This window comes from Hippopotamus amphibius, chromosome 2 (assembly GCF_030028045.1).
Source record: "Hippopotamus amphibius kiboko isolate mHipAmp2 chromosome 2, mHipAmp2.hap2, whole genome shotgun sequence".
NCBI classification, from domain to species: domain Eukaryota; kingdom Metazoa; phylum Chordata; class Mammalia; order Artiodactyla; family Hippopotamidae; genus Hippopotamus; species Hippopotamus amphibius.
The window spans coordinates 70,265,555-70,291,729 of NC_080187.1; the positions used below are offsets into that span (position 1 = coordinate 70,265,555).

General features: G+C 41.0%; 2 protein-coding genes and 1 non-coding gene across 7 annotated transcripts in view; all 3 read left to right on the forward strand.

Moving 5' to 3' along the window:
* The first annotated feature begins 1,449 nt into the window (after positions 1-1,449).
* QNG1 (Q-nucleotide N-glycosylase 1) lies at positions 1,450-13,824 on the forward strand. 2 transcript variants are annotated; one of them, XM_057725074.1, is made up of 4 exons: positions 1,450-1,494; positions 2,557-2,816; positions 8,675-8,870; positions 12,676-13,823. In XM_057725074.1, exons 2-4 carry the CDS (start codon positions 2,643-2,645, stop codon positions 12,906-12,908), a joined length of 603 nt encoding a protein of 200 aa, XP_057581057.1. In that variant the 5' UTR covers positions 1,450-1,494; positions 2,557-2,642; the 3' UTR covers positions 12,909-13,823. The 2 variants fall into 2 exon arrangements, with proteins under 2 accessions (XP_057581057.1, XP_057581056.1); XM_057725073.1 differs by having other exon boundaries at positions 1,464-2,045; positions 12,676-13,824.
* A 9,814-nt stretch (positions 13,825-23,638) lies between these two features.
* Positions 23,639-23,757, forward strand: LOC130846851 (5S ribosomal RNA). Its single transcript, XR_009051646.1, has one exon. It is a non-coding gene; the product is annotated as a 5S ribosomal RNA (ribosomal RNA).
* A 1,560-nt stretch (positions 23,758-25,317) lies between these two features.
* KIF27 (kinesin family member 27) overlaps positions 25,318-26,175 on the forward strand; it is an 84,596-nt gene continuing 83,738 nt past the window's right edge. For all 4 annotated transcript variants that reach the window (XM_057722349.1, XM_057722351.1, XM_057722352.1 and 1 more), the window contains exon 1: positions 25,318-25,439. The gene's annotated coding sequence lies outside the window, so the exon portion shown is untranslated. The remainder of the gene's footprint in view (positions 25,440-26,175) is intronic.

The window sequence follows — 26,175 nt, forward strand, 5'->3', positions numbered from 1 at the left end:
CCTCCCTGCTTTCCCCACTTGGTGTCCATATGTTTGTTTTCTACATCTGGGTCTCTATTTCTGGCAGGCGGATTCTTAACCACTGCGCCACCTAGGAAGTCCCTGATGATTATTTTTAATAGTTGATTTTCAAAGATGTGAATGTTTTATTTGATCCTTGGAGATTTAAGTCTCTGCAGATGAAAAAAATTCATGCCTCTATACTAAAATTTCATCACTAGGCAAACTTAGATCACTAAATTGACTCCTAAATCTCTCTCCTAATGCTGCTAGAAAGTGTATGTGTGTGTTCTCTTTTGTTAAATTTGCGGCTGTAAGGTGATACTTATATCGTATAATATTAATGTCTCTTGAGTTGGTTAGAGCCACTGACATAGTCCCTTACTTGACCAGGATGGTTGGCATTGGTGAGCTTGGTTTGTGGAAAGTGCCTTCGACTTGGAGATCAAATCTCAGCCCAGACCACTGCTGTGATTAGGGACTAAGCCCTGAACCACTTGGCTTCTCTTACAAAAAAATGGGGATTACAATTGCTGCTTTTGACATGGCTGGAGACTAAAAGGGATTTGGGCTTCAAGCACAAACCCAGGCACACAATATTAATTAATTAAATTAATTAATTGGCTGTGTTGGGTCTTCCTTGCTGCATACAGGCTGTCTCCAGCTGGTGGGGGTGGGAGGGGGGCGGTGCTACTCTTTGTTGTGATGTGGGCTCCTCATTGCCTGTCGCTTCTCTTGTTGCACAGCACAGGCTCTAGGCACGTGGGCTTCAGTAGTTGCAGCACATGGGCTCAATAGTTGTGGCGCACAGGCTTAGTTGCTCTGCAACATGTGGGATCTTCCTGGACCAGGGATCAAACCCGTGTCTCCTGCATTGGCAGGTAGATTGTTAACCACTGTGCCACCAGGGAAGTCCCACACAACTTAATTTAACAATTTAACACACTTGTTTCCTCATCCTTTTCTCCAAACATTCCAACTAATCCTAAACCTCCGAATGAGCCAGGATTCAGCAAAGAAGTGGCCTGCCTGGGGGATGGGGATGGGGAGAACCGCCGAGCCTGCAGTACTCTAGGGGTGGCTCTGCACCCCGCACCGAGACCCGCGGCCAGAAAGCTCCTCGCGGCCCAGGAACTGGATGCAGGGCCTCGCCAAGGCTGTCTTGGCCAGACTTCACCCTCCGTGGAGAGAGGGACCAGAGCCGAGTGAGGACAACGCAGTACACCGCTTGGACTCATCGCGATTCGGGCCACAGCGGCGCACGCACCCGAGGGAGGGTGGGAGCACCCGCAAAACCGCTGAGCCGCACGTCTCAGGGTGGGCAACTCCCGGCCGGCGCGCGCCGAACACCCCGAGGCCATTATTTCCGAAGCTTCAGAACCGGAAGCGGGTCCCGGGCGCGCGCCCGGGCGCGAGGGGGCGGGGTCGCCCTCCCGGAAGTGCCTGAGGCCTCGGCCCGGCGCCCGGCCCAGCGGTCTGCACAGTTTCCCGGTGGTGCGCGCGGGGCTCTACGGGGTCTGGCGTCCGGGGCCAGTCGGTTCTCCTAGCCTGTCTGAGAGGGCAGGAGCCTTTTAGGGCGGCGATCCCGCGGTGGGAAGGGAGGGAGAGTCGTAGGGGACCCTGGCCCTTGCCCCAGCTAGAAAGGGAAGAGAGTTTGGCCAGCCCACGGGCGAAAGCGTCGGGTCCCTTTCCACAGGGGAGGGGCGGGATGGACGGGCTTCTGACTCCCAGGGAGTCCGCAAAGTTCATTGCTGAGAATAGTCGCGATGTGTTCATTGACGGCGGAGGCGTGCGGAGGGTGGCCGAGCTGCTGCTGGCCAAGGCCGCGGGGCCCGAGCTGCGCGTGGGAGGCTGGAAGGCCCTTCACGAGCTGAACCCCAGGGCGGCCGACGAGGCCGCCGTTAACTGGGTGTTCGTCACAGACACGCTCAACTTCTCCTTCTGGTCGGAGCGTGACGAGCACAAATGTCTGGTGGGGTACGGGGGGAAGATGTACACTGGGTACTGGTCCTTGTGCGCCGCGGTCAACAGAGCCCTGGACGAAGGTTGGTTGCCCTTCTCCCGGTCAGACCCAGCAGCTTTGAGGTTTCCGTTTACTGGGAGGGTCCCCCAGAGCGGGTGGGGAGATGGAATAATGTGTGGATAAGGCGAACTTGAAGTTCTTCATTGCCGGTACCTCTGCTTAAAGTGTGAGAAGCGGCTGGCATGAAATCTTTATTCGGTGGGAAGTGACTCTACTATTTATCATTGTCGCAGCTAAGTCGAAAAGTCAGTTTTCTAAAGAACGCCACTTTGATGACCTCTGAGGGCAGATACTGTAACACATTTTACAGAGTCAAAATACATCTGATGTAATATTACAGTTGTTAGAAGTGGGTGAATAAGTACAGATGAACAAATAGAGAATGAGGGTTCTACTTTTTAAATTATTCATCCAGTTTTAGTGCATTCCTGTAGCAGTTACGTGGTTTCATTTTAATTGTGTGTTGGAAAAGCAAGGGCTTAGTGAATGTAAAAGTATGACGTTGTTGCTCTGCATTTTCTTTTCTTCCTAAGGGATACCAATAACTAGTGCTTCGTACTATGCCACAGTGACCCTGGATGAGGTTCGGCATATACTCCGTTCTGACACAGACGTTCCCATGCCTTTGATAGAAGAGAGGCAAAGGATTCTTAATGAAACCGGGAAAATTCTGCTTGAGAAATTTGAAGGTTCTTTTCTTAATTGTGTCCGAAAAAGTGATAAAAGTGCTCAGAAGTTATTGCACCTGGTAGTTGAAAGCTTTCCTTCTTACAGAGATGTGACTCAGTTTGAGGTAAGTTGCTTCTGTTGGGGATTTTAGAGTTCTTAATTATCTTCTCGTAGTTAACTCTTTTACTTCCAGAACTCCTTTTGAGAATAAAAATTTTAATTTTGAAATTTTTTCCTTATGGAACAAAGGAACAGTAACAAAATTATTAAATAGTGTTTCAAAGACATTTCTTAATGTGTTCTAATCAGTGTATTTCCTTTATTCTTTTGTCCTTTTCTCTTTGTCCTTTAAAATGTTTCAAACCTGAAAAAACACTAGACCTTCAACATGATGTTGTCACCTAGGAATAATGAGGTCCTTTTAGTACTTAAAAAAATTTACTTTATTGGATGAGTATAAAGATGTATACTAAATTCTCTCTAATAAAATATATTTCTCTCTGAGTTCTAATGTATATATAGTATGTGTTTTCTTTTTCATGCACAGGGTGCTTGCACAGTATTATTTGCTTTATGGTATAAAAAAGTTTAAGTAGGTGTACTTTTAAAATGATGAACATTCTGTATACTCTCCAAAATTTCGCGTTTTATGGCTTCAGCCACCAGGGAGAGAGGGAGAAACTTTCTCGCTTGCAGTTCTAAAACTCCTGGGCAAAGACTGATTGACCTGGCATGGATTATGACCAGTTAAGTGTGGCTGTGGAGACTAGAATGGATGGGACAGAGGTAGTTCCTGGGAAAGAGGCCCTAGGCCACTGTTGAACTTCACTTCTTCTGAGGAACCATTTTACTAATGCAGAGGTTATTTTTAGATTTATCTTTGTCTTTAAAGTATGTCATTTCAACCCTGTTTTTCAGGAAATTTGGATCAAGTTCCTTGGTCCATCATCCTGACCATTTATAAATGTATTAAACAGTGTGTAAAAGAAATCAAACTGCCATTCATGTGGCTAAGAATCTATATATTCCAGAACTGACATGCTTGTTGTAGAAGGAGGGCTAAGATTAAATTTAACATGACTTTAGGATGGAATGAATCAGGACACCATGTAGTTTGTTTACTTTCAGGTTGTCCTGAATTTTTGTTTTTGTGAAGGAAAGGAGTGATTTTTTTGGTAGATTATAATATTGATTTAGTAAGCATTTGCTGAATTATCTCTTTTATTTACAGCATAGTGCTTTCTTTTGATTTGTTATATATGCTGAAAAGTTCAATTAAAAACTGTACCAGGATATAGATTAATTTTAAGGCTGATACATTTTAAAATGAAAATTAAACCATTTTCCATCAGTACTTATTTCTAAAATACATTCTTACAGAAAAAATCCCCAAAATGTAACAAAAATCAGACCTAAACATTTTAACACTTTCTTAAAGGAGTATTATGTTTTTTCATTTATTTTTTCATAAGATTATCATTATTGTTACCCAAAAGTACTGTTTCTGGAACCCATGTGATTCCTAACATAACACTGAGCATATAGTGGGTGTTCACTTAAGCCTTTAATTAGTTAATTTACAGTTACCTTTGCATACTCATTTAAAAGATATGCAAATAGTTAAAGCACTTTGCTCAATTAATTCTAAGTCTAAAGGAATTCTAATGAACTTTGATACTGCTTCTGAATTCAGAAAGTGCTAAAATAAAATGTCTTTTAATCCATATTTTAAAATTTTGTAATTGCAAAAGTAAAACAGATTAATTATAGAATTTGGAAAGTACAGAGAAGCAGTCTTTATTCTGCCAAGAGATAACACTGTTCACAATTTGTTCTTTTTCACTGTGTGGGTGAATATGTATACATATGAGTGGGGGAGAATTATGCTATATAAACTGTTTTTAAATTAACATATTATGAGTATCTATGTCAATAAAACTTCTTTCACAGCACAATTTTATTGCATACTACTATTCTTAATGGCTTCACAGTGTTCCACTGTATGGATGGACATTACCATAATTATTTCCCCAAACTATTTTACCACAATAATTGATACACAGTTTTATTTTTTAATTGAATTTTTTATCTTATTTTCAGTTTTATATAATAATCTATATTGTACAATAGTTCACACCCACAGTTATTTTCTTAGAATGGATTCCTAGTAATGGGATTACTGAGCTAGAGCCTGGCCAGGATTTCCAGGCTTGTAATCTATAAAAATGGTACCTCTTCTCTAGAAAGACGATAAGAAGGATGGTAAGCAGCATATTGGGGTGCCCTTTTCCCTACTCCTTCAGGAAATGGTCATGGTATTGGTTGCTATATTTTTGAATCTTCAGCAAGTTACATAAAAATAGTTACAATTGTTTTTAATGTTATACTTTTTTACTGAGATTATCATTCATTTTTAGACATTATGAACAAATTAATGAAATTAGAAAATTTGTCTAAATGAGACAGATTTAGATCAATGATTTCCCAGCCTGGCTGTGCCTCAGAATCAGTAAGGAAGCTTTAGAGTTCAGATACATTTCCAAAGCACCACCCTTACAGATTCTGATCTCTGGGTAAAAGAACTATTTTTTTTAAGCTCGTCAAGTGATCCTGATTTAGACTATTCAGTAACTATATAAATATCCTAATGAATAGATTGGCTTCCTTTATGCTAATGTACTGATAAATAACTTGAAAAGCATGACCTTTTTTGATATTTTAACTGATAACAATTTATGTTACTCTTAAGCATTTGTAATTCTTGACCTTTCGAATTTGTTCATGATAAGTTTGTTGCAGAAAATCAACTCATGGTTATAGAATTTTACATTGATAATTATTTTATTAAGATACTATTTTGAAAATATTTTATTTGCAAAGCAATATCATGAAACATGTAGGGAAATTGTTATTTGGGGATTTACTCATATTTTCAGTGATATCAGTTAATATTTTAGAGACGTAGAATTTGGTTACTAAAAACCATATCAGCTTGTTAAGAAAATGTTTTATAGGTGATTTGAATTTACTTTTAGATTCCTCACTTGAATTTGTTTTCATTTTCATTTTAGGTTACTGTAATCTAATCTTTATGATATATGGGTTGGCTACCATGGAAGTAGTGCTCATGATGTGACAATTTGTGTTTTGTTAGATGCTAGCACTGATTTTGTTATATAAGTCTGATTCCTAGATTTTTCCAGTTTGCTCTATGAATCTTGTTAAAAACAGGAAATAACTCCTATTATAGTAAATATTATGATATAATAATTTTGTTTGAAAGTTTTATTTTGCAAATTAAGTTTTATGCCTTACTGTTTGATAAAGTGGACTTGAAACCTAGTTACCATATATAAGTCCAGTGTATGTAGGGGAACAGCTGTCAGATTGTCATATTTTGATAGGTTTGGGAATATACATTATTACTACACGACATAGGGATATTTCTTAGTGGTGATTTGTTCCCCCAGCACTCAGTGCAATTTATAGTCTTAACACTATGTCAAAAAATGAGTATGTGTTTGTCCTAGAAAACAAGAAACCCAGTTTTTTAGTGGTGGCTTTAGAAAATTCAGTTTAAAAAAAAAAAAAGAAAGAAAATGTAGTTTACTTAGTAAAAGTAGGTCTGGGTTGATTGCAAGGGGTACACTTTAAGGTTAAGCAATATTAGATTAATTCTCATTAGGACAGTGTGGCATTGGATTTTTTTTTTTTTAGTTAAAGGAATCTATATCATATGTCATCTTTTTTTTAATATCATCTTAAAGAATTTTTATTTGGAGCCTTTCCTTGAAGAATTTAATTTCATTTTTTATTTACTTCTTTATGTCATTTACTTATTAAAACATTCTCCAAGGTCTTCCCTGGTGGCACAGTGGTTAACAATCTACCTGCCAATGCAGGGGACAGGGTTTGATCCCTGGTCCGGGAAGATCCCACATGCCGTGGAGCAACTAGGCCCACACCACAACTACTGAGCCTGTGCTCTGGAGCCTGAGAGCTACAGCTACTAAGCCCACGTGCCACAACTACGGAAGCCCACGCACCTGGAGCCCATGCTCCACAACAAGAGAAGCCACTGCAATGAGAAGCCCGAGCACCACAACAAAGAGTAGCCCCCACTCGCTACAACTAGAGAAAGCCCAGGCACAGCAACAAAGACCCAAGACAGCCATAAAGAGAGAAAGAGAGAGAGAGAAAGTTTAAAAAACAACAGCAGCAACAAAAACATTCTTCAAGGTGGTCAGAATGTATTTTGGGAGCCAGTGATACTGATTATTCATATTTAGCAGACTAGCAGTTATAAAAGATGATTTGAGGTTATTAGCATTGGTTTTAGGACTAGGAGTAGAGTGTAATTATCTGTTTTTCTCCATAGTCAATGCTAATGAGCATTTGTAGTTTCATAGAGAATTTTTAAAAATATTTATTTATTTTATTCATTTATTTGGCTGCATTGGATCTTAGTTGCGGCATGTAGGCTCTTAGTTGCGGCATTCATGTGGGACCTAGTCCCCTGACCAGGGATCGAACCTGGGTGTTGCATTGGGAGCGTGGAGTATTAACCACTGGACTATCAGGGAATTCCCTATAGAGGATTTTTTAGTTAAATTATGACCTATTATCTTTTTTTTTAAATTAATTCATATTTTGGCTGTGTTGGGTCTTTGTTGCCATGTGCAAACTTTCTCTAGATGTGGCGAGCGGGGGCTACTCCTTGTTGCAGTGCACTCTGCACAGGCTTTTCATTTCAGTGGCTTCTCTTGTTGCAGAGCATGGGCTCTAGGGTGCACGGGCTTCAGTAGTTGCAGCATGTGGGCTCAGTAGTTGTGGCTCAAAGGCTCTAGAGCACAGGCTCAGTAGTTTTGGCGCACAGGCTTAGTTGCTCTGTGGCAAGTGGGATCTTCCCGGATCAGGGCTTGAACCTGTGTCCCCTACATTGGCAGGCAGATTCTTAACCACTGTGCCACCAGGGAAGTCCATGACCCATTATCTTATTAATTTATTTTTTTCTTTAAGAACTTTTATTGAGATACAGTTGACATGCAATAAACTGTATGTATTTAAAGTGTACAATTTGATTTTTTTTCTTATTAGTAATGTATATATGGCAATCCCAATCTCCCAATTCATTCCCCCCAAACATTTTTCCCCACTTGATGTCCATATGTTTGTTCTCTACATCTGTGTCTCTGTTTCTGCCTTGCAAACCAGTTGATATGTCCCATTTTTCTATATTCTGCATATATGTGTTAATATGCAATATTTGTTTTTCTCTTTCTGACTCACTTCACTCTGTCATGACCCATTATCTTATAATGCCTGATTAAATTTGTTTCTTCCATGTATAGATATAATCGGTAACTAATTTTGTTATATGGACTTACATGTTAACTTGGACCATTTCCAAAAAAGATAGACTTGATAAATTCTAGCTAGTGATCAATCTCAGTTGTGTCTTTATCTGTGAAATAAGTTAATCATTTTATCTGAAAGGAAACAGTCAAAAATGGATATTGTAATTCTCTTAAGAGGCAAATTCAGGAATTATTATTTTCTTCTTTATATGCTTCTATATTTTATACAATTAACATGAATTATGTTGCAATCAGAAAAACATATACATATTTTTTAACTTAAGAAACTTTCTAAAGAAATACTACCTAGCCCTTAATGATAGCGAGCAGGTGGATTATAGTGACACGGAAGTATCTGTATGAAGTAATGCCATTGAATAGTGCCATGGTTACATAAATTGTATTTTATGTGCTTTGAAAAATATAGGAAGTAAATTTGGAGTGATAGAGATAATTTAGTATTTATTAGACTCCCTTATTTTTTTCTGTAAAAGGTCTATAAATTCTTACCAAATAGTAAGATTATTCTACCCTTGAAAATGTTTTCTGAGTATGCCTTTTTTTTAATAGCACACATAAAGCTTTCACATACCCAGGTAACATTTATATTCTCTTCACTCATCAGGGAAAAAGAATTTCTTTTTACAAACGGGCCCAAATTCTCGTGGCAGATACGTGGAGTGTATTAGAGGGAAAAGGAGACGGCTGCTTTAAGGACATCTCCAGTATCACCATGTTTGCTGACTATAGATTACCTCAGGTTCTTCTTTACCTGGGAGCCCTGAAATACTCTGATGAACTACTGGAGAAGCTTCTCAAAGGTTTGCCAGCTTAATTAAGACATTCTTTGTTATACTATCAATTGATGTTGAGTCTTTGTCTAGTTTTTTTCACAAAAGGTCTTCTTTCCTTAAAAACAAAACAAAACACGATTATTGTTAAAAGTACATGTAAAGAAGAATGCAAGGGCAATTAAATTACAGAGGACATTGCTTTTTGTTGCTTATACTGTGGAATATAGATATTGTTGGAAATCATACTATTTGGATGTCATCATTTCAGAGTCTTACAATGAAATGAAACCTAAATTTATGTCATGTGAAGGTGTGCAACACTAAGGCAGTTCAGGTTTGTGTTTAAGGAGTGTTAAGTAAGCTAAAGAGTACACTACACTGTGAAATAAAAGGTGGGCTGAGAAATAGGTAATATGGACTGGATTTTGAGTTAGGAGGCTCCATGGTCTGTCATGGGCTTATCTTGTACAAGTCACTCACTTTCCTAGGCATATTTATTTACCATTTTTGGGTTTGATTATTGATCCCCAAGAGTGGGAACCTTATTATAATATATCTATATAGATAATTGTGTTTGGATGAAAAGTAGCTTTTTGGTTTTTTTTTAAACATTTCTTTGTATAAGGAAAATAATTATATTGTACAGTTTTCATGTTAATTTCTCTTTTAGGTCCAGTGTTTTCAGCTATGTTTTTCTTTATTTTTAAAAGAATTAGTTTTTATGACTGAATAATTTTCTCCTGTGAAATAGATTTCAGTCACCCAAAATAAGAATAACAGCGTATAAAAGTACCATTATACCTATGGTTGCCTCTACCAGGTTTTTATGCAGCCTTGGGCAATCTCTTTTGCCCATTTCCTCATTGGAAAAATAACAAGCTATTTTATGTCATAATGTTTATGTCCAGGGTCATTAATTGTTGGATACCTTTAAAGGGACATTTAGCAGTCAGGGCTTCTACCTACAGCCATATTCAGTTGATCTTTTTTTTTTGGTCAATATATATATAGAATGTTCATTCCTATCTCTATAAACACTCTTTTGTCTGGTTTCCCTCACCCACATTTTTTTTTTTCAATTCAAATCCTACATATCCACAAAAGCTTAGTTCAAATGTTACCTCTTCCACATAGCTTTTCCTGATTCTTCATGATTTTTCCATCTCTTTTCTCCTGAATTTTTAGAGCACCCAGTTGTCTCTGCTACTGTGAAAAAAACTCTGAGAAGGGATCACCAAGCATAGTTGTACAGAGTTGTCTGACTTTTCTTCTGCCATCCATTTCACCTCCAGAGGCTCTTTTCCAGATGTCCAGCTGCAGCTGTTACTGCCTCGTATTATGTCCAGCTTTGAACTATCCTTAGCTAGTTTGACATAGGGGGAACAAATTCCTTTGCCTCTTACTTTATTTAAGCAAAGTTGGAATTATTTTTTTCCAGGAAGTACTTTGCAAGCAAACTAGAGTAGAACTATCAATAGAACCTATAAATATAAAGAAGCACACAGAAGTCTAGGACACTGATTTTTTTAAATTATCTTAAGTGAAATCTAGAACCATACAGCTTGATTAGATGAGGTGTGGAACCTTCCTAACTGGTCTCCAGTGATACTTTTTCCAAACTTGAGGATATACTACACGTATAATCCTTCTCTTTTCTTCCAGGTATCTCCAGGGCATCCCTACTTAGATTTCTTTTTGTTTTATCTTTAGCCCATCACTTCACTAAAGGCATATTTTTAAGCCAGTTATGAAGACTGACAGTGCAGTTTGGCTAAATTAGACTCTTCATTGTCATTCTAAGGCTGACTTTTAGGCCTGATATGTTGGCCAGGTTACCTTCCCTGACTCTAATCTACGTCAGTCCTCTCAAATGGTTTCATCCTTTTTCTGTTTCAAAGTCCATGTCCTCTCCCATACTATAAGTTGCTGTATTAGTTACTTTTGTTGGTTTCCTTATGGCTGACATAACAAATTATCACTAACTTGATTGCTTAAAACAATAGAGATTTATTCTCTCACATCTCTGGAGGCTCGAAGTCTGAAATCAAGGTATTGGCAGGGCCATACTCCCTCTGAAGTGTCTTGGGAAGAATCCTTCCTTGCCTCTTCCTAGCTTCTGGTGGCTTCCAGCAATTCCTTAGCTTTGTAGCCACATCACTCCAACCATGGTTTTCTTCCCTGTCTGTCTCCTCTCTTTGTATCCTCTCCTTTTTTAAATGAAGACAGCAGTCACGGCATTGAAGGTCCACCCTAACCCAGTATGACCTCATCTTAACTAGATTACATCTGCAAAGACTCTTATTTATGAGTAAGGCCACATTCACAGGTACCAGGAGTTAGGACTTGAATGTATTTTGGAGGGGAAGGATGAGGAGGAACACAGTTCAACACTAAAGTTATTTGTTACTGTGTAACAAATTATGCTTATATTTAATGACTTAAGAAACATTTATTATCTCACAGTTTCTATGGGTCAGGAATTTAAGTGTTGCTTAGCTGAGTGCCTCTGGCTCAAGGTCTAGTTGTTAGCTGGGGCAGTGGTCTTATGTAATGGCTCTACTTGAGTGGTGCTATCTACCTCCAGATTCACTGTCATGGTTGATTTGGCAAATCTGGCAAATTGATTCGCAAGAGAACTGAAGGATGGGTTTGTATGCTGGCACCTGGGCCAAAGTAAGGAAATCGAGGAACACAGCCATTGTCTGCTCTTCCACCTGCCCCAGGGATCAGGGAGAGATGGATGGAGGGGACATTAATTAAGGTCCTAGGTGACATAGTGGAACTTAGTGGGGCTGGGACATTTTCCCTAGGTCTCAGTGGTTCACAGGGCCTCTCAGGTACTGTGAAGCTCTGAGCAGTGGTACAGATTGGTGGCCAGAGGCCAAATATAGCTTGCAGATGTGTTTTGTTTGGCTTGAACAGTGTTTTAAGCAATTTTTAATTAGTTATCAACACTTGACAAGTAGGGTATTTCACATGAAAATCAACTTTCTGACTTGTAAGAGTAGAGAAATACAGGAACATTGGGTCTACCTTTACATGGGGCAGAACACGCTCACTAGCTCACCACAGTTTGCATCTGGCTGCTGCATTCACTTACTCTATCTGCCTTATCTTTACAGGCAGTTGAGTTGATGAGCCCAACTCTAGTCTCCCTGGCAAAGCACTGCCAGTGCCCACCCTGCAGGATCAGATATACCCTGTAGATGGGCATTGAGTAGACTGCAGGTCATATAGGAGCTTGCAGCTCCATATTCACACAGAGCTGACAAAAAGGATCCTGAATCCAAACACAATCATGTTTTCCTTGCTTAAGCTAAGAACTTTGATTTCTTAGGTTTTCCTTGATGTACCTGGAGTGTCCCCAAGACAGTGTTAAGTGGGGAAGGGAGGTGCTGTTTATTTGGCCCCCTAGGAATCCTCCAGATTTTGCAATAATGTTTTTTTTTCCTGACATCAAACCCAAATTATAAATCCTCTCTTTTAAATAATTTAATAATCTTGCTGTCATATTTTAAAATGTATAGTTACCTCATATTTATTTAGCAAATATTTATTGGGTAGATAGTATATGCAAGGTGCTATGCTATGTCCTAGGAATATTGAGACAACAAAGCCAGACGTGGTCTCTGTGCTTGTGGAACTTAACTTGCAATTTTCAGTGAATGTCTGAATTTAGAAATGGTTTAAATTACCAAAAATAAATTCTGAGATGTACAATTTTAAAATGAGTACTATTTAAATACTGTGTTTTGTCCTACAGTAAAGTTTTGAGTAGATTTCATTTCACTAACTATTAGTGCTTCTTGCTCTGTCTTTTTTCGTCTTGCAGGAGAAATGCTTTCATATGGGAATAGGCAAGAGGTGGAAATCAGAGGGTGTTCACTTTGGTGTGTTGAGCTGATCCGGGATTGTCTTCTGGAACTTATTGAAAAAAAGGGTGAAAAAACTAGTGGAGAGATCAATTCCATTCTTTTGGATTATTACTTATGGGACTACGCCCGTGATCACAGGGAAGATATGAAAGGAATTCCGTTTCATCGCACACGTTGCATATATTATTGACCCACAGTGTAAACTGATCCTAAGAGAACTTCCATTTTTATATCACATAATTATTTGTATAATTTTGCTTTGATATTAGGAGAAGGTGGTAGAGGTTACAGCAATAAGAAAATTGATTACCCAGGCTCTCTTAAAATATTTTTCCTGGGGCTTCCCTGGTGGTGCAGTGGTTAAGAATCCGCCTGCCAATGCAGGGGACAATGGTTCAATCCCTGGTCCGGGAAGATCCCATGTGCTGCAGAGCAGCTAATCCCATGGGCCACAACTACTGAGCCTGTACTCTAGAGCCCATGAGCCACAACTGCTGAGCCCATGTGCCACAACTACCGAAGCCCATGCACCTAGAGCCTGTGCTCTGCAACAAGAGAAGCCATGGCAATGAGAAGCCTGTGCACTGCAATAAAGAGTAGCCCACACTCTCTGCAACTAAAGTCTACACAAGAAACGAAGACCCAACATAGCCAGTTAATTAATTAAAAAATTTTTTTCCTGACATATTACTCTGTATTCCCAACTTTTTCCTTTGTTTGCTGATTTAGTTTTAACTATATTTTCCCCTTCTATGGATACAAGACAGAAATAGTAAAGGAAATTTAATGCTTTCTTTAAATTTCAGATTTCTTAAAATTAATCATGCCTTATAATGTGATTGATCTTTGGTGATAATATTTCATCCATTCAATTAGTATCTTTTTTCAAGGTGTAGTAATATTCTATATACCTTAATCATCTGATATGAGAGAAAGAGAGCAGAATCTTTGCCATATGAATGCTGCTGCTCTTGTAAGAAATCAATCTTGACAGATTTTTAAAAACTTTTTATTGATAAACAGTGATTTTCCATTTAGGATATCTGTTTAGTTTTTTTTTTCTTCAGAGTAACTACATTGGGAATTTATCAAATAAAGATTTTAAAAATTTTTCTTAAACCTGGAGTGAATTCTTTAAATTGATTTTACCACATATACTTTTAAAAGGTTTACAATGAATTTGATTATTTACTTTATGTCGCAGGACTCTCATTACCTACCAAGCAAGCCCTTGTTTCCCACCCTCACCCCCACCTTCCTTCTAACATATCTTGATTTTTGTTAGTTACCTACCTTGTCACCTCACTGTGACTTTGTGTGAATCAGAAAAACCAGTCCTTTTTCCAAGCACTTTACTGCCATCTGCTGGAAACTTGTCATAGTAACTTTACAAATGACAGTGAGTGAGTATGTCAATAGGGTCCCCTGGAGTCCTGTACTGCACAGCTTGCACCACCAGGAGTAGTGGTCCTGTATCTATCTCTCCACTAGGTGACTAAGGGGAAGGTGATCTCGTCCCCAGTTCTGGAGACCCGAGTTAATATGAATGGCTTATTATTCATGATAATCCTATTCTCTGCCTGTGATAGCTCTAGTAATGGATATATAATCTAGTTCTGGCCAGTGACACTGGAGGGAGAGTCTGCAGGGAGGCTTATGGGAAAAGGTTTCTTGACTTTAAAGAAGGGGCCATGGGAGAAGATCCCTCTTCTTCCTCTGAGCAATGTTCTGTCTAAACTCAATAGCTGAAGCTGTAGTAACCATTGTGTGGAGCCAGAGCTCTCCTGTACCTGCCCTGCCTGAGTCCAGCCTAGCTATGGTCTTCATTCCTGAGATAATAAACACAGCACCTTCTTATTGTCATTATTTTGAATCAGTTTTCTGTAGAAAGTATCATAGTTAATAGTTTCCAATTTAACCCGATCTTTTTAGGCTCCAGAAGTGCAAGTGAAAGAGTTGCTTAGACCTCAGGACTGGCCCAGCTCCTCCCCCTGTCGCCCTTCTTGCTCCTCTCCCACTCCCACCCACCCTTGTACCCTCTCTCCCACTTCCTGTCTTTTCCCTCTTTCCCCTCCTCCCACCACTCCCTCTCCTCCCCTCTCTCCTTCCTCTGCCTGGGCCAACTCTGGGCTTCCTGCTTCCCCCATTTACTTCTCCATCATGTAAAGGACAGGGAAGGCAATTTAGGGCTGTTTGGTGCTTTCTGATGTCCGAGATACAGCTGTCTTTTCTCTTGTTGCACTGAGCATAGCCAGACTTGTGATCCAAGATGTCTGCGTTCTAGTCTAGGCAGCAGGATTGAAGAAGCTATGAAGCTGAAGAGTGCAAGTGTTGACAGGAAGGCTCTAGCAGCTACCACGTGGCAGTTTCGCTTTCATTTCACCGACTAGTAGAACTTAAGTCACATGACCACAACTAACTTCCAGGGAGGCCAGGAAAGTATTCTCTACTCCAGGAATTGGGTACCAGCTAAACTAAGGAATCTGGATGGATACTGGGAAACAGCAAGTTTTCATCTCCATGCGTGGCTTTTATACTTTCCATACATAATACAGACTAAGAATTTAAATTAAATAACAATTCACCTAATGGTTTTAATGGCCAATGATGCTCACTTTCCAGATCTATTGTTCCATTAAGGGATTGCAAAATAGTAAGGTTCTAATTCTAATATTCTTGGTTGTGTGGGCCTTGCAGAGAAAGAGCTTTTCTCTTGATGGATTTCAGGATAGACTGAGGAGCATAATGAGTTTGGAGCCAGCTCCTGAAGTTCCAGAAGGTGAGAATGTAGAAATAGGATCTAGAAAGGTTTTTGGCTGTGTTGATTTATTCTGCACAGTAATTTCTTAAAGACAATTAATGTAAATGTGCACAGCTCCTGGAGCACCTTGCGCATCACAGCCCCCCATTCAGGGATGTCCTTTGTTTACTGCCGCTAAACCAGTTCCCTAGCAGAGATGAAACATTACTTCTAATTCCTTGGTGACTCAGTTTCTTTTAGTAGCTTTTGCTTTGTAACAAGTTCAAAAAGCATTTTGGCTTTTGTGGGGTTTTTTTTTGAAACATATTTCATTAATTTCTTTAGGACCATCTGGTGATTTGCCTCCCTCTAAAGACTCAAGTAGTTTAGCTCTGGTACCATGTCAGTATCCTCTAGCCAAAGTAAACAGGTTGGGTTACTTATTTGTTGCAGCATGGGGTGTCTCAGTAAGAGGATGACTTGGGAGAGGGTCTAAGGAAGCAAGGTTCTCTCTAGATTGGATGCTATCAGCCAAAGGCAGTTCTACCTCTGGCTATTTCAAATCTTATCTCTAAGGAGGGCAGGCTGGGGCAAGGAAAAGCTGAAATTGGTAAAGAAGCAGGAGTCACTCATTTCAGCCAAGACAGCAGGATGTTTGGTACTGTGTGTAAGGCACAGGTGGCATAGGCAAAATTATCAAGTGGCCTTATTTTGTCTCACTTTATCAAGGTCTCTGAGTAACCTTGTCTGAGATTATGTTCAACAGGATAACACCATGGCATAGCTGTGAGTGCCAGGTTAGCTTTTATCAGGGGCTGCTTTTGTTCCTTTCTCAACCTTTAACTTCCCCCTGATTAGCACTTACAGAAATTAATAGATTTCATTCAGTTCAATCCAGAAATCAATGAACTCCTTCACTGTTCCTCTCCCCTGAAGCTGAATGGGAAATGGTCTAATAAGCTGGTTGAGGAGGTACAGGTTTAATGAGCCACAGTATGTGACTTGAGGCAACTACACCTTCCTTTTCCTTGTAATTTTATGACCCATCTCTCTCTCAGTGTACTTAGATCACTTTTTTCCTTTTTTCCTCTTTTTTTATTCTCTGCCGTTTGGTAGATGTTATTGCCAAAGACAAAAGCTGAACAAATAAGGAAATTGATCTTATTCACTTAGTTACAATATAAAGAGCACCCCAGATGCAGGTTTTCTTGGCAGGATGGTGTTGCCCTACTCTTTTATAGGGAGGAGTAGACAAGCTACAGATGGGGGATTCACAAATGGGGTTGTTTTGTAATCAGGAGGCATCTCAGTTCGCTGAACAGGAAATTTTTATCTTTGAGTCTAGCTAGTTTGAGGCAGACAAATAGTTCTAATCTCAGCTAATCATTCACGAGACAAAGAATGAGCAATTGGAGAGTCTGTGTCTGGCCAGGTCAGCAGGTTTAGGTGAAAGGGGAAAGATCCGTGTGTGGTCTCGTCACAGTCACAAGTCAACAAGGGAGGCATGAGAAAGAGTCGACGGTTAGTCTCGTCTAAGTCACATAGAGAAGGGTCATCCTTTTGGGTAAACCATCTCTCAGAACATAAAAGGGTGGGGGACTTCAGAAAACAAAAGGTTGGAGGGATTTCTTAATGTTACTGTTTTCCAAAAGTACAGAGCTCAGGTAAAGTCCAACATTGCACCATCAACCATTTCTTGTGCTTGTGCGTTGACTGGGAACAAAATAGGCTGCCATGGCCTAGGTGGCATTTTTATTTGCTCTCAAAGTATGGGAGGTCATGACCCTCAAAGTAAGGAAGTCCAGAATTGTGAGTTCTCCACCGTATAAAATATCCAGAGTTAAGATCCATGGGTCTGGCCTGCCCTAAGGGGAATCACTATGTGTTCACTGCCTTGCTTCTGTCATCAACTGTTGAATAAATCAGTTAACATCTCTATGCCTACTTAATTTACATATGTAGGAGGGTAATCTGAGTCTGATTTTCTAGTTCTGGTTCCAATTTTCTTTTTGTATCATTTTATAAAATATATGCATGTCTCAAGTCATTTACAGGCTGAGGTAGGACAACCCTGTGGTGGTTAATTTTGTGTCAGCTTGACTAGACCAAGGTGCCCAGTTGCTTGGTCAAACACTAGCCTAGGTGTTGCTGTGAAAATATTCTTCAGGTGTGATTAACATTTACAATCATTAGAGTAGAGTAAAAGAGTTACACTCCATAACTTGGGGGCTTCAACCAATCAGTTGAAAGCCTTAAGAGCAAAGACTGAGTTTTCCAGAAGAAGGAACGACTCTGCCTCAAGGCTAAAATATAGAAACCCTGCCTGAGTTTCCCACTTGCTGCCCTGCCCTGCAGATTTTAGACTCAAGACTATAACATCAACCCTTTTCTGAATTTCTAATTTGCTGGCCTGCCCTACAGATTTCAGACTTGACAGCTCCCACAATCACATGAGCCAATTCCTTAAAATGAATCTCTCTTTTTCTCTCTCTAGATAGATGAATGGATGGGTGGATGGATAGATATAGATTATAGGTCCATAGTTAGATCTATACCTATATCTCTCTCTCTATATATATTCTCTTGGTTCTGTTTCGCTGGAGAACCCTAATACAGGTATGAATAAATAATATGGCAAAATAATTTTTGTCTAACTTGGGGATATTGAACATAAAATAAGAAATTAATAAATGTATAATGGGACTAAGTAATATGTAAGATTCCTTTCAGGTATAAAATTTGCTGACTAAAGCAATTGGAAGTTTGGAGGATTTATTATTGTAGCATTTATCTAAGTTTCTCTTTTTCCCATGCACTACATTCCTTTTTTTCCTTTCTGTTTTGATTTCTCCCATTGGGTTAAGGATATTTTAGTTTTAAGTGAAAAAAAATAGACTGAAACTAGCTTAATGAAAAAGAAAATGTAATTATTTAAAAAAAAAAGTATAAATCCGGGGAAAGAGCTGGCCTTAGCAATGCCCATTTATAATCAATACATTAAAATGCACAAAGATCACACCCTGTATTTCGTTTTGCTCCGTTGGAGGAGATGACTCTAATAGCTAGTGATTACAGGCAGAAGAGTGTACATCTTTGCCAATAGCCTATGCAAACATCTGCAAACATCTGTGGCGTGGCTGATGACCCTGGCTTGAGTCCCAGGTGCCCTGCCTGGGGCCTGGAGCAAGAGCCAAGTGATTGGCTGGCCTACCAGGTGGAGCAGGGGCAGTTCTTGAATAAGTAGAGGAGGTCTGCTTATAGAAAGGAAAAGGGATGGTAGGCAGCCAGAACAACCTTGTCTTCTATACCTTTGTGTGATCAGAATTCTTCAGCAGGTGGAGATCAATTCAAGTTGTGAACTATTGAAGAAGAGCTAAGAAAAGGGTAAGTCTTACATTTGGAGTTGGTCTAAGGAAAGAACCAACCTAATTTCCTGTCTGGAGGTGGGAAAAAATCTAATAACTCTCTCCCTTTCTTCTCCATTTCTATTTCAACATTCTCAGGAAGACTGAGGGTTTGTTGGCATATGAATTAATCAGTATTTTTTGGTTGCAGGAATGGAATTCAATGATTAAGATGCAGCAACTTTCATGAAGCCTGAATTGAAAAGAAACAATAATTTAATAAGAAGTCTAGAAATACTTTGAGTGAAAATGGTATTTGGAAAGCAAATAAAAAGTATAAAATTCTATGAGTTCATAATTGCACCCCCCAAAAAAAATCCAAAAAAAAAAGAAACCCTATTTATTGACTTTGGAGTTTGGTAGGGATCAATTCATTAGTCTCAAAATTGATAAATAAAAGAGAAAAAAAAAATCAAGCATGGTTCCTCTACTAACAGCATTTTAGGATAACCTGATAGAGGGAAAGCTCTTATTTATAGAACAATTCTAGCTAATAAATGCAAAAAGGAATACTAGAATTAGAGTATTACCATTTTGAAATCCTTAATGAAATAATAGATCTGTAAAATAATCATCAATGGTTGTTAAAACCATTAGGTAAAATGCTGATGGAGAAATTTTAAAGGGATGGATTAGGCTGAAAGCACCTGAACTCACTGGTAATTGTAACATCAGAAGCGGGATACTCAAACATTATGTGCCTCCTGGTGTGTTGCAATAGGGAAGTACACAGCCCTGTCTATGAATTATTCTTGCCAGAAAAATTGAGCCTGAATCTAATCAAGAATGTAGATCTATAAGTTTACAGGAAATGTAGGAAAAAGAGGAAGAAGTTAAATGGCAACACAAAGATGCGATCGCCAAATCTAGAATGTGAGACATTCTAAAGGACGAATGGCACAGAGACTTTAAAAGGTAAATGATTAAAAAAAGAAGAAGGGTGAGGGTTGGTGAAGATGTGGATAAATTGGATCCCTTGTGCACTGTTGATGGGACTGTAAAATGGTGCAGCTGTTATGAAAAACTGTGTGGCAGTTCCTCAAAAAATTACAGATAGAATTACCACACAATCCAGCAATTCCATTCTGGGTATATACCCAAAAGAACTGAAAGCAGAATCTTGGAAAGATAGCTGTACACCTTTGTTCTGACAGCATTATTCTCAATAGCCAAAAGTTGGAAGCAACCCAATTGTCCAAGAGATGAATGGATAAACAAAATATGTTATGTGCATGCAATGGAATATTAGCCTTAAGAAGGAGGGAAATTCTGACACATGCTACAACATGGGTGAAGTTTGAGGATATTACGCTAAGAGAATAAGCCAGTCACAAAAGGAAAAATATCGTATGAATCCACTTACACGAGGTGCCTAGGGTAGTCAAATTTATGGGGACGGAAAGTAGAATGGTGATTTCCAGGGGGGAAAGGGGTGAATGGGGACTTGTTACTAGGTACAGAGTTTCAGTTTTGCAAGATAGGAAGTTCCAGAGATTTGTTGAACAACAGTGTGGACTTAACACTACTCAACTGCATACTTAAAAATGGTCAAGATGGTAAATTTTATTTGTGTATTTCATCACAGTTTTTAAAAAGCTGGAGAGTTAACTTACTGAGAGAGTAATTAAGGGACATGTCAACCAAATGCTACATGTGAACCATGTTTGGATCCTGATTTGAGTAAATACGGAGAGAAAGACCAAGAGGGAGAGACAGAGAGAGAGAGAGGGAGAGAGAGAGACATAAATTATGTAGAAAGGTATAGTTGAGCTCAATCTTTAAGGAGGCAGTGTTGACTTTGTCATCTGACACAAATAGGCTTCGGTCTTGCCTCTGTCACTTACCAACCATGTAACCTTGAGCAAATTACTTGCTTTCTGTTTTTTAGTTTGTTCTGTTTCAATGTTTATTTGGCTGCGTCGGGTTGTGGCACGGGCTTCTCTCTAGTTGTGGCATGTGGGCTCCAGAGCGTGTGGGCTTGCTCAGTAGTTGCGATGCGCTGGGTTAGTTGCCTTGTGGGCATGTGGGATCTTAGTTCCCTGACCAGGGATCGAAGCTGCGTCCCCTGCATTGGAAGGCAAATTCTTAACCACTGGACCACCAGGGAAGTCCCTGTATTGTAGTTTTTTATTTCCATAAATATTTGTTGCATCTCTGCGACAAGCTTAGTGTTTACTATATATTAAACCCTGACAACGCTCAACCATGGGGTTGAGCAATTCCATTCTGGGTATATACCCAGAATAAATAATAACATATGGTCTCTGCTGATGCTGGAGAATAAAATGTGAGGCAACAAATAGCAGGGATGAGTCTAGAAAGGTATGCGAAAAGTAGATTATGGAAGACCTTGTATACCAGACTGGGCTTTATCATGAAAGCCATTTTATCTTTTTCATAAAGAGCCATGAAGTTTTTATATTTTAAAATTTGTCCTCTATGTTTATAAAAATAATGTTATAAATTTTTAAAATTTAACTGCAATTCCAATAAAAAAATCTCAATGGAACTTTCTTCTGGAAATTGACAAACTGATTCAAAAGTCCTTCTGGAAGAGAAATGCTAAGAATAGTCAAGAAAAGTTACAATAGTGAGGAAGGGCTTGCCCTATCAGCAAAATATACAGTCTGTCTCTCTGAATGTTTGCCTGTATTACATTATGAAAAGTTGTTGCCAACTTTATAAGTGAAAATGGTTTATCATTTTAATTTGCATTGCTTTGGTTTATTAGTCACTGTAAAACATCGTTGACATGTAAGCTACATTTCAGCTTTCTTCTAATCCTCTGCCTTCTAGGTTGCCATGGTTTTGTCCAGCACCAGACTTGACTTAGGGGCTGGCAAATCTTTAAATTGCTACAAACTATCCTCTGTCACAAATTACCTGAGTTAGAAATGCAGACTTTACTGAAGATTTTGCAGGGGAGAGAGTGGAAGGGGTTCACCTTCCTCACAGCATGCAACCTAAAGGTCCCCATTAGCCATTTCTCCTCCCCCTCCCCCTCTCCCCCCTCCCCCTCCCCCTCTCCCCCCTCCCCCTCCCCCTCCCCCTCCCCCTCCCCTCCCCTCCCCTCCCCTCCCCTCCCCCTCCCCCTCCCCTCCCCTCCCCTCCCCCTCCCCCTCCCCTCCCCTCCCCCTCCCCCTCCCCTCCCCTCCCCTCCCCCTCCCCCTCCCCTCCCCTCCCCTCCCCTCCCCCTCCCCCTCCCCTCCCCTCCCCTCCCCTCCCCCTCCCCTCCCCTCCCCTCCCCTCCCCCTCCCCCTCCCCTCCCCTCCCCCTCCCCCTCCCCCTCCCCTCCCCTCCCCCTCCCCCTCCCCCTCCCCCTCCCCCTCCCCCTCCCCCTCCTCCTCCTCCTCCTCTTCTCCTTTATTTATTTATTTGGCTGAGCCAGGTTTGTGGCACGTGGGATCTTCATTGTGGCATGTGGGATCTTAGTTGCAGCATGCGGGATCTATTTCCCTGACCAGGGATCAAACCCGGGTCCCCCCGGCATTGGGAGTGGAGTCTTAACCACTGGACCGCCAGGGAAATCCCCCATTAGCCATTTCTGTTCTCCTTGGAATTCCTTTATCAGCTATCCTTTCCCTTCTCTCTGATTAAACATCTTGGGCTTCCTCCATCTTTCTCATTCCTTCTCAAGAGCAGTCAAATCATTCTTCTCCTGGTTCATATGAGCAATACTGTCCTCTTCTCTGAAGCCTGGGTACCTACCAAGTCAAACTCAGGAGGCTTAATTTCCACCTGGTTGTAGGCTAGCAAAGCATCTTCTCAGCAAAATTGTTTCGCTTGTACATGGATTTTTCATTCTAGCTGCTAAGTAGTAATATTCTCCATGACTTTGCAGAAATTGTATAGGAAAAAGGCAGATCTGTGGTCAAGCTTGTGTCCTGCATAGATCACTGTAGTAGATGTGCAGGATGGATTTGTGAGGGCAAGATGGGAAACAGGAAAATCACAGTTTCTTGCCCAACCAAATGGTGGGAGTACAGGTGCTCCACTCCAGCGCCCTCCCTGCACTGCCATCCAATTGTTTTGCTTCGGTCTAGAGAGGCACATGCAGCCTCTTCCCATAGCTATGTCCAACCAGAAGGCCAGTTTCCTCTTGATGCCGCTCCCACAGGCTCTCCAGGTCACTCTGAGAGCCTCCTTTGACTTAAGAGAGAAGCCTCTCACTTGTGAACCCTCTGTTCCCCACTCCACAAGGACCAAAACCCTATGATTCTCCTTCAAAACCCCAAGTCCCCCTTTTTAAGGGCTATAAAAGGAGATAGGATTGGAGTTGGAATAGAATTAGCTTTGTTTTGCTGTAAATCCTGGGGGTGAAGGGGGTGGCAAGGATTGGTCTCCAGTTTACAATGTGAGGAACTTAAGTAAACCCTTCTCTTCAACTTTGGATTCCAGACACCAATTTGGGGGCAACAGGAAATGTCCCATTCCAATCCTGTTAGGCATTTGTTGGCCTCGTCTGCAAATATGTGGCCTCCTGAAACCTGCTGTCGCGTCTTCTTGGGAACTCCCAAACCTAAATTGTTGCTGTTATTCATTGCAGTTTTGTCAGCAGGCCAGTATACTCTATCAATTTATAGTCATGACTGGCAACTTTTTAAAAAAAATTCTAAAAAGTGCAACATAACAAATTCACATCTTTGGATTTTAAAAATTCAAAATAATTCAACTTAATAACTTAAGCAGCTTCCCTCCCATTCAGTTTTAAGTTTCATAAGAGAAGGACTGCTTTTTAAAGTTGCTTAGATTGTGTTATTAAAAATGGGAGGCATCGTCTACAGCCATACCACCCTGAACGCGCCCGATCTCGTCTGATCTCGGAAGCTAAGCAGGGTCGGGCCTGGTTAGTACTTGGATGGGAGACAGCCTGGGAATACCGGGTGCTGTAGGCTTTAAAAGAAAAAAAAAAGGGAGGCATCGAGGCATTTAAAACTAAATTGGGGCAAGGGTATTAGACGCGAAGTTGCAAGAAGCCAGCGCCGCCATTTTGTTTTCAGCTTCATGATGTTTCCCTTGGCTAAAAACGCACTAAGTCCTCTCACAGTTCGAACCATTCAGCAAACAATGGCAAAGCAGAACCACCAGAGCAGGCACCTGATTTCCATGACAAATATGGTAATGCTGTATTAGCTAGTGGAGCCACTTTCTGTGTTGCTGTATGGGCATATACAGCAGCACAAACTGGAATAGAATGGAACCTGTCCCCTATTGGCAGAGTCACCCCAAAGGAATGGAGAGAACAGTAACCATCCCAGCTGGTTTAATACTGAATTGTTTTAAAATCAACTCATAATTGATGCCAAGTAAAAGCACTGTGTCCCCATTAAAATATGACATGATTGACGAAATAAAGTATATTTGAAACCTTCAAAAAAAAAAAAACGTAAACTGGAGAAGTTAAACATAGAATTACCATATGACCCAGGAATTCCATTCCCAAGTCTATACCCAAAAGAACTGAAAAACAAAAAAACATTAAACAGGTACTTGCACATGACGTTCATAGCAGCATTATTCATATTATCCCCCCCAATGCAAACAACCCACATATCCCTGAACTGATGAATGGATGAATGAAATGTGGTATGGGGACTTCTCTGGAGGTCCAGTGGTTAAGACTTCGCCTTCCAATGCATGGGGTGTGCGTTCAATCCCTGGTCAAGGAGCTAAGATCCCACATGCCTTGTGGCCAAAAAAAAAAAAAAAAAAAAAACCAAAACATAAAACAGAAGCAATATTGTAACAAATTCAGTAGACTTTAAAAATGCTCCATATCAAAAAAAAAAAATCTTAAAAAAATATGTGGTATGTCCACACAATGTAATATTATTCAGCCTAAGAAGGAATTAAAATCCTGATACATGCTACAACATGCGTGAACCTGGGAAACGTTGTTTAGCAAAAGAAGCCAGGCACAAAGGCACAAATTATATGATTCTATGGCTATGAAATGCCCTGAACAGGTAAATCCATAGAAACAGAAAGCAGAGTAGTGGTCATCAGTGGCTGGGGGAGAGAGGAATGGGAGAGGTATGGGGCTTTCCTTTTGCGGTGATGAAAATGTTTTGGAAATAGAGGTGATGCTTGCACAACATTGTGAATGTCTAAAACTCCATTGAATTGTACACTTTAAAACAGTTCATTTTATGTTATGTGAGCTTAACTTCAATAAAAATAAACAGAATTGGTAGCTAAAATATTGAAAGCAATGTGAATCTTTCTCATATTTTACAAACTCGTGGAGAGTTACTCTGGCTTAGCACTGCGAGAGGGTTCCCTGGGTAGTATTTACTTTGGAGCGAAACTGGGAGGCGGGGCCTCTAGGTGGCCGCTCTAGGCTCCTCCCTGAAGGGGCTGGTTCTGGGGCGGGGCTTGGTGGACTGGGGCGGGCCCGGGGCGGGGTCTGGGAGCTTCCTGATGCCCTGAAGGGTGGCGGGCGCATCAGCGCGGGGTTCGCCGGTTGCCTGGAGACCCGCAACAACAAAAGGCGCGGGCGGCGGCGGCGCGGCGGAGCGAAGTGAAGCCGAGGAGTCCTGCGCTGCGCTCGCCGCCGGAGACGGGCTTTCTCGAACCGGTCAGTGAGTGGCAGGCCGTTCGGGCCGGGCTGGCGGGGTCGGGTGTGGAGCGGCGCCGGCCCGCTCTCTGCGCGGGTGTCCCCGGCCGGCCGTTGGGAGGAGAGGACGCCGGCTGGTGTGTTGGGAGCCGCCGCGGCTTGGCTAGCGGGCAGGGCGGTTGGGGCGCCGGCAAGGCGGAGGAGGGCGCCCGAGCGGCCTGGTGTGTGCATGCTGGGACCCCCAGGCTGGCGGCCGGGGAAGTTGGGTGCCCCTTGAGGTAGAAGGGCTTGGGCAGCTGGGACGCGCGGCAAGCCCGGGAATCCCGGACCGAGCCTCCCTGAATCGGACGCAGTGTATTTCTTGTTTTCATACTTCCAGCTGCGGGATCGGAAGAGGGATGGGAAGGGGGTTTCGTTTTGTCACAGGCCTCCTTTTTCCATTGCGGATGTTGAAACGTTGGTGCATTCTAAGCTCTGCAGAAGTCTGAAACCCCCTCCCTTGGAGCAGGTGATAATTGAGAAAGAAAGGGTGCCCAAAGTATTTCTTTGAAACACTTTTGAAGTAAAACTTCTCCCCCTCCAACTTTTACAGTCTTTGTTGTTTTCCCCTCTTTGCTTCCTGCCTTCTCTGTCTAGTTCTTTATACATTTGGGGCCTTTTCTGAGATGCTTATGAGATTCACTATGCATTTGCCAGAAAGTTTCTTACGAAAATATTTATTACTTACAAACTACAATTTGTAGACAATCACTACTTC

Coding starts and splice junctions, on each gene's coding strand:
- QNG1 (XM_057725073.1), top strand. CDS start 1,709: ATGGACGGGCTTCTGACTCCCAGGGAGTCCGCAAAGTTCATTGCTGAG. Junction 2,046..2,556: donor CAACAGAGCCCTGGACGAAG/GTTGGTTGCCCT, acceptor TTTCTTCCTAAG/GGATACCAATAACTAGTGCT. Junction 2,817..8,674: donor GAGATGTGACTCAGTTTGAG/GTAAGTTGCTTC, acceptor TTCACTCATCAG/GGAAAAAGAATTTCTTTTTA.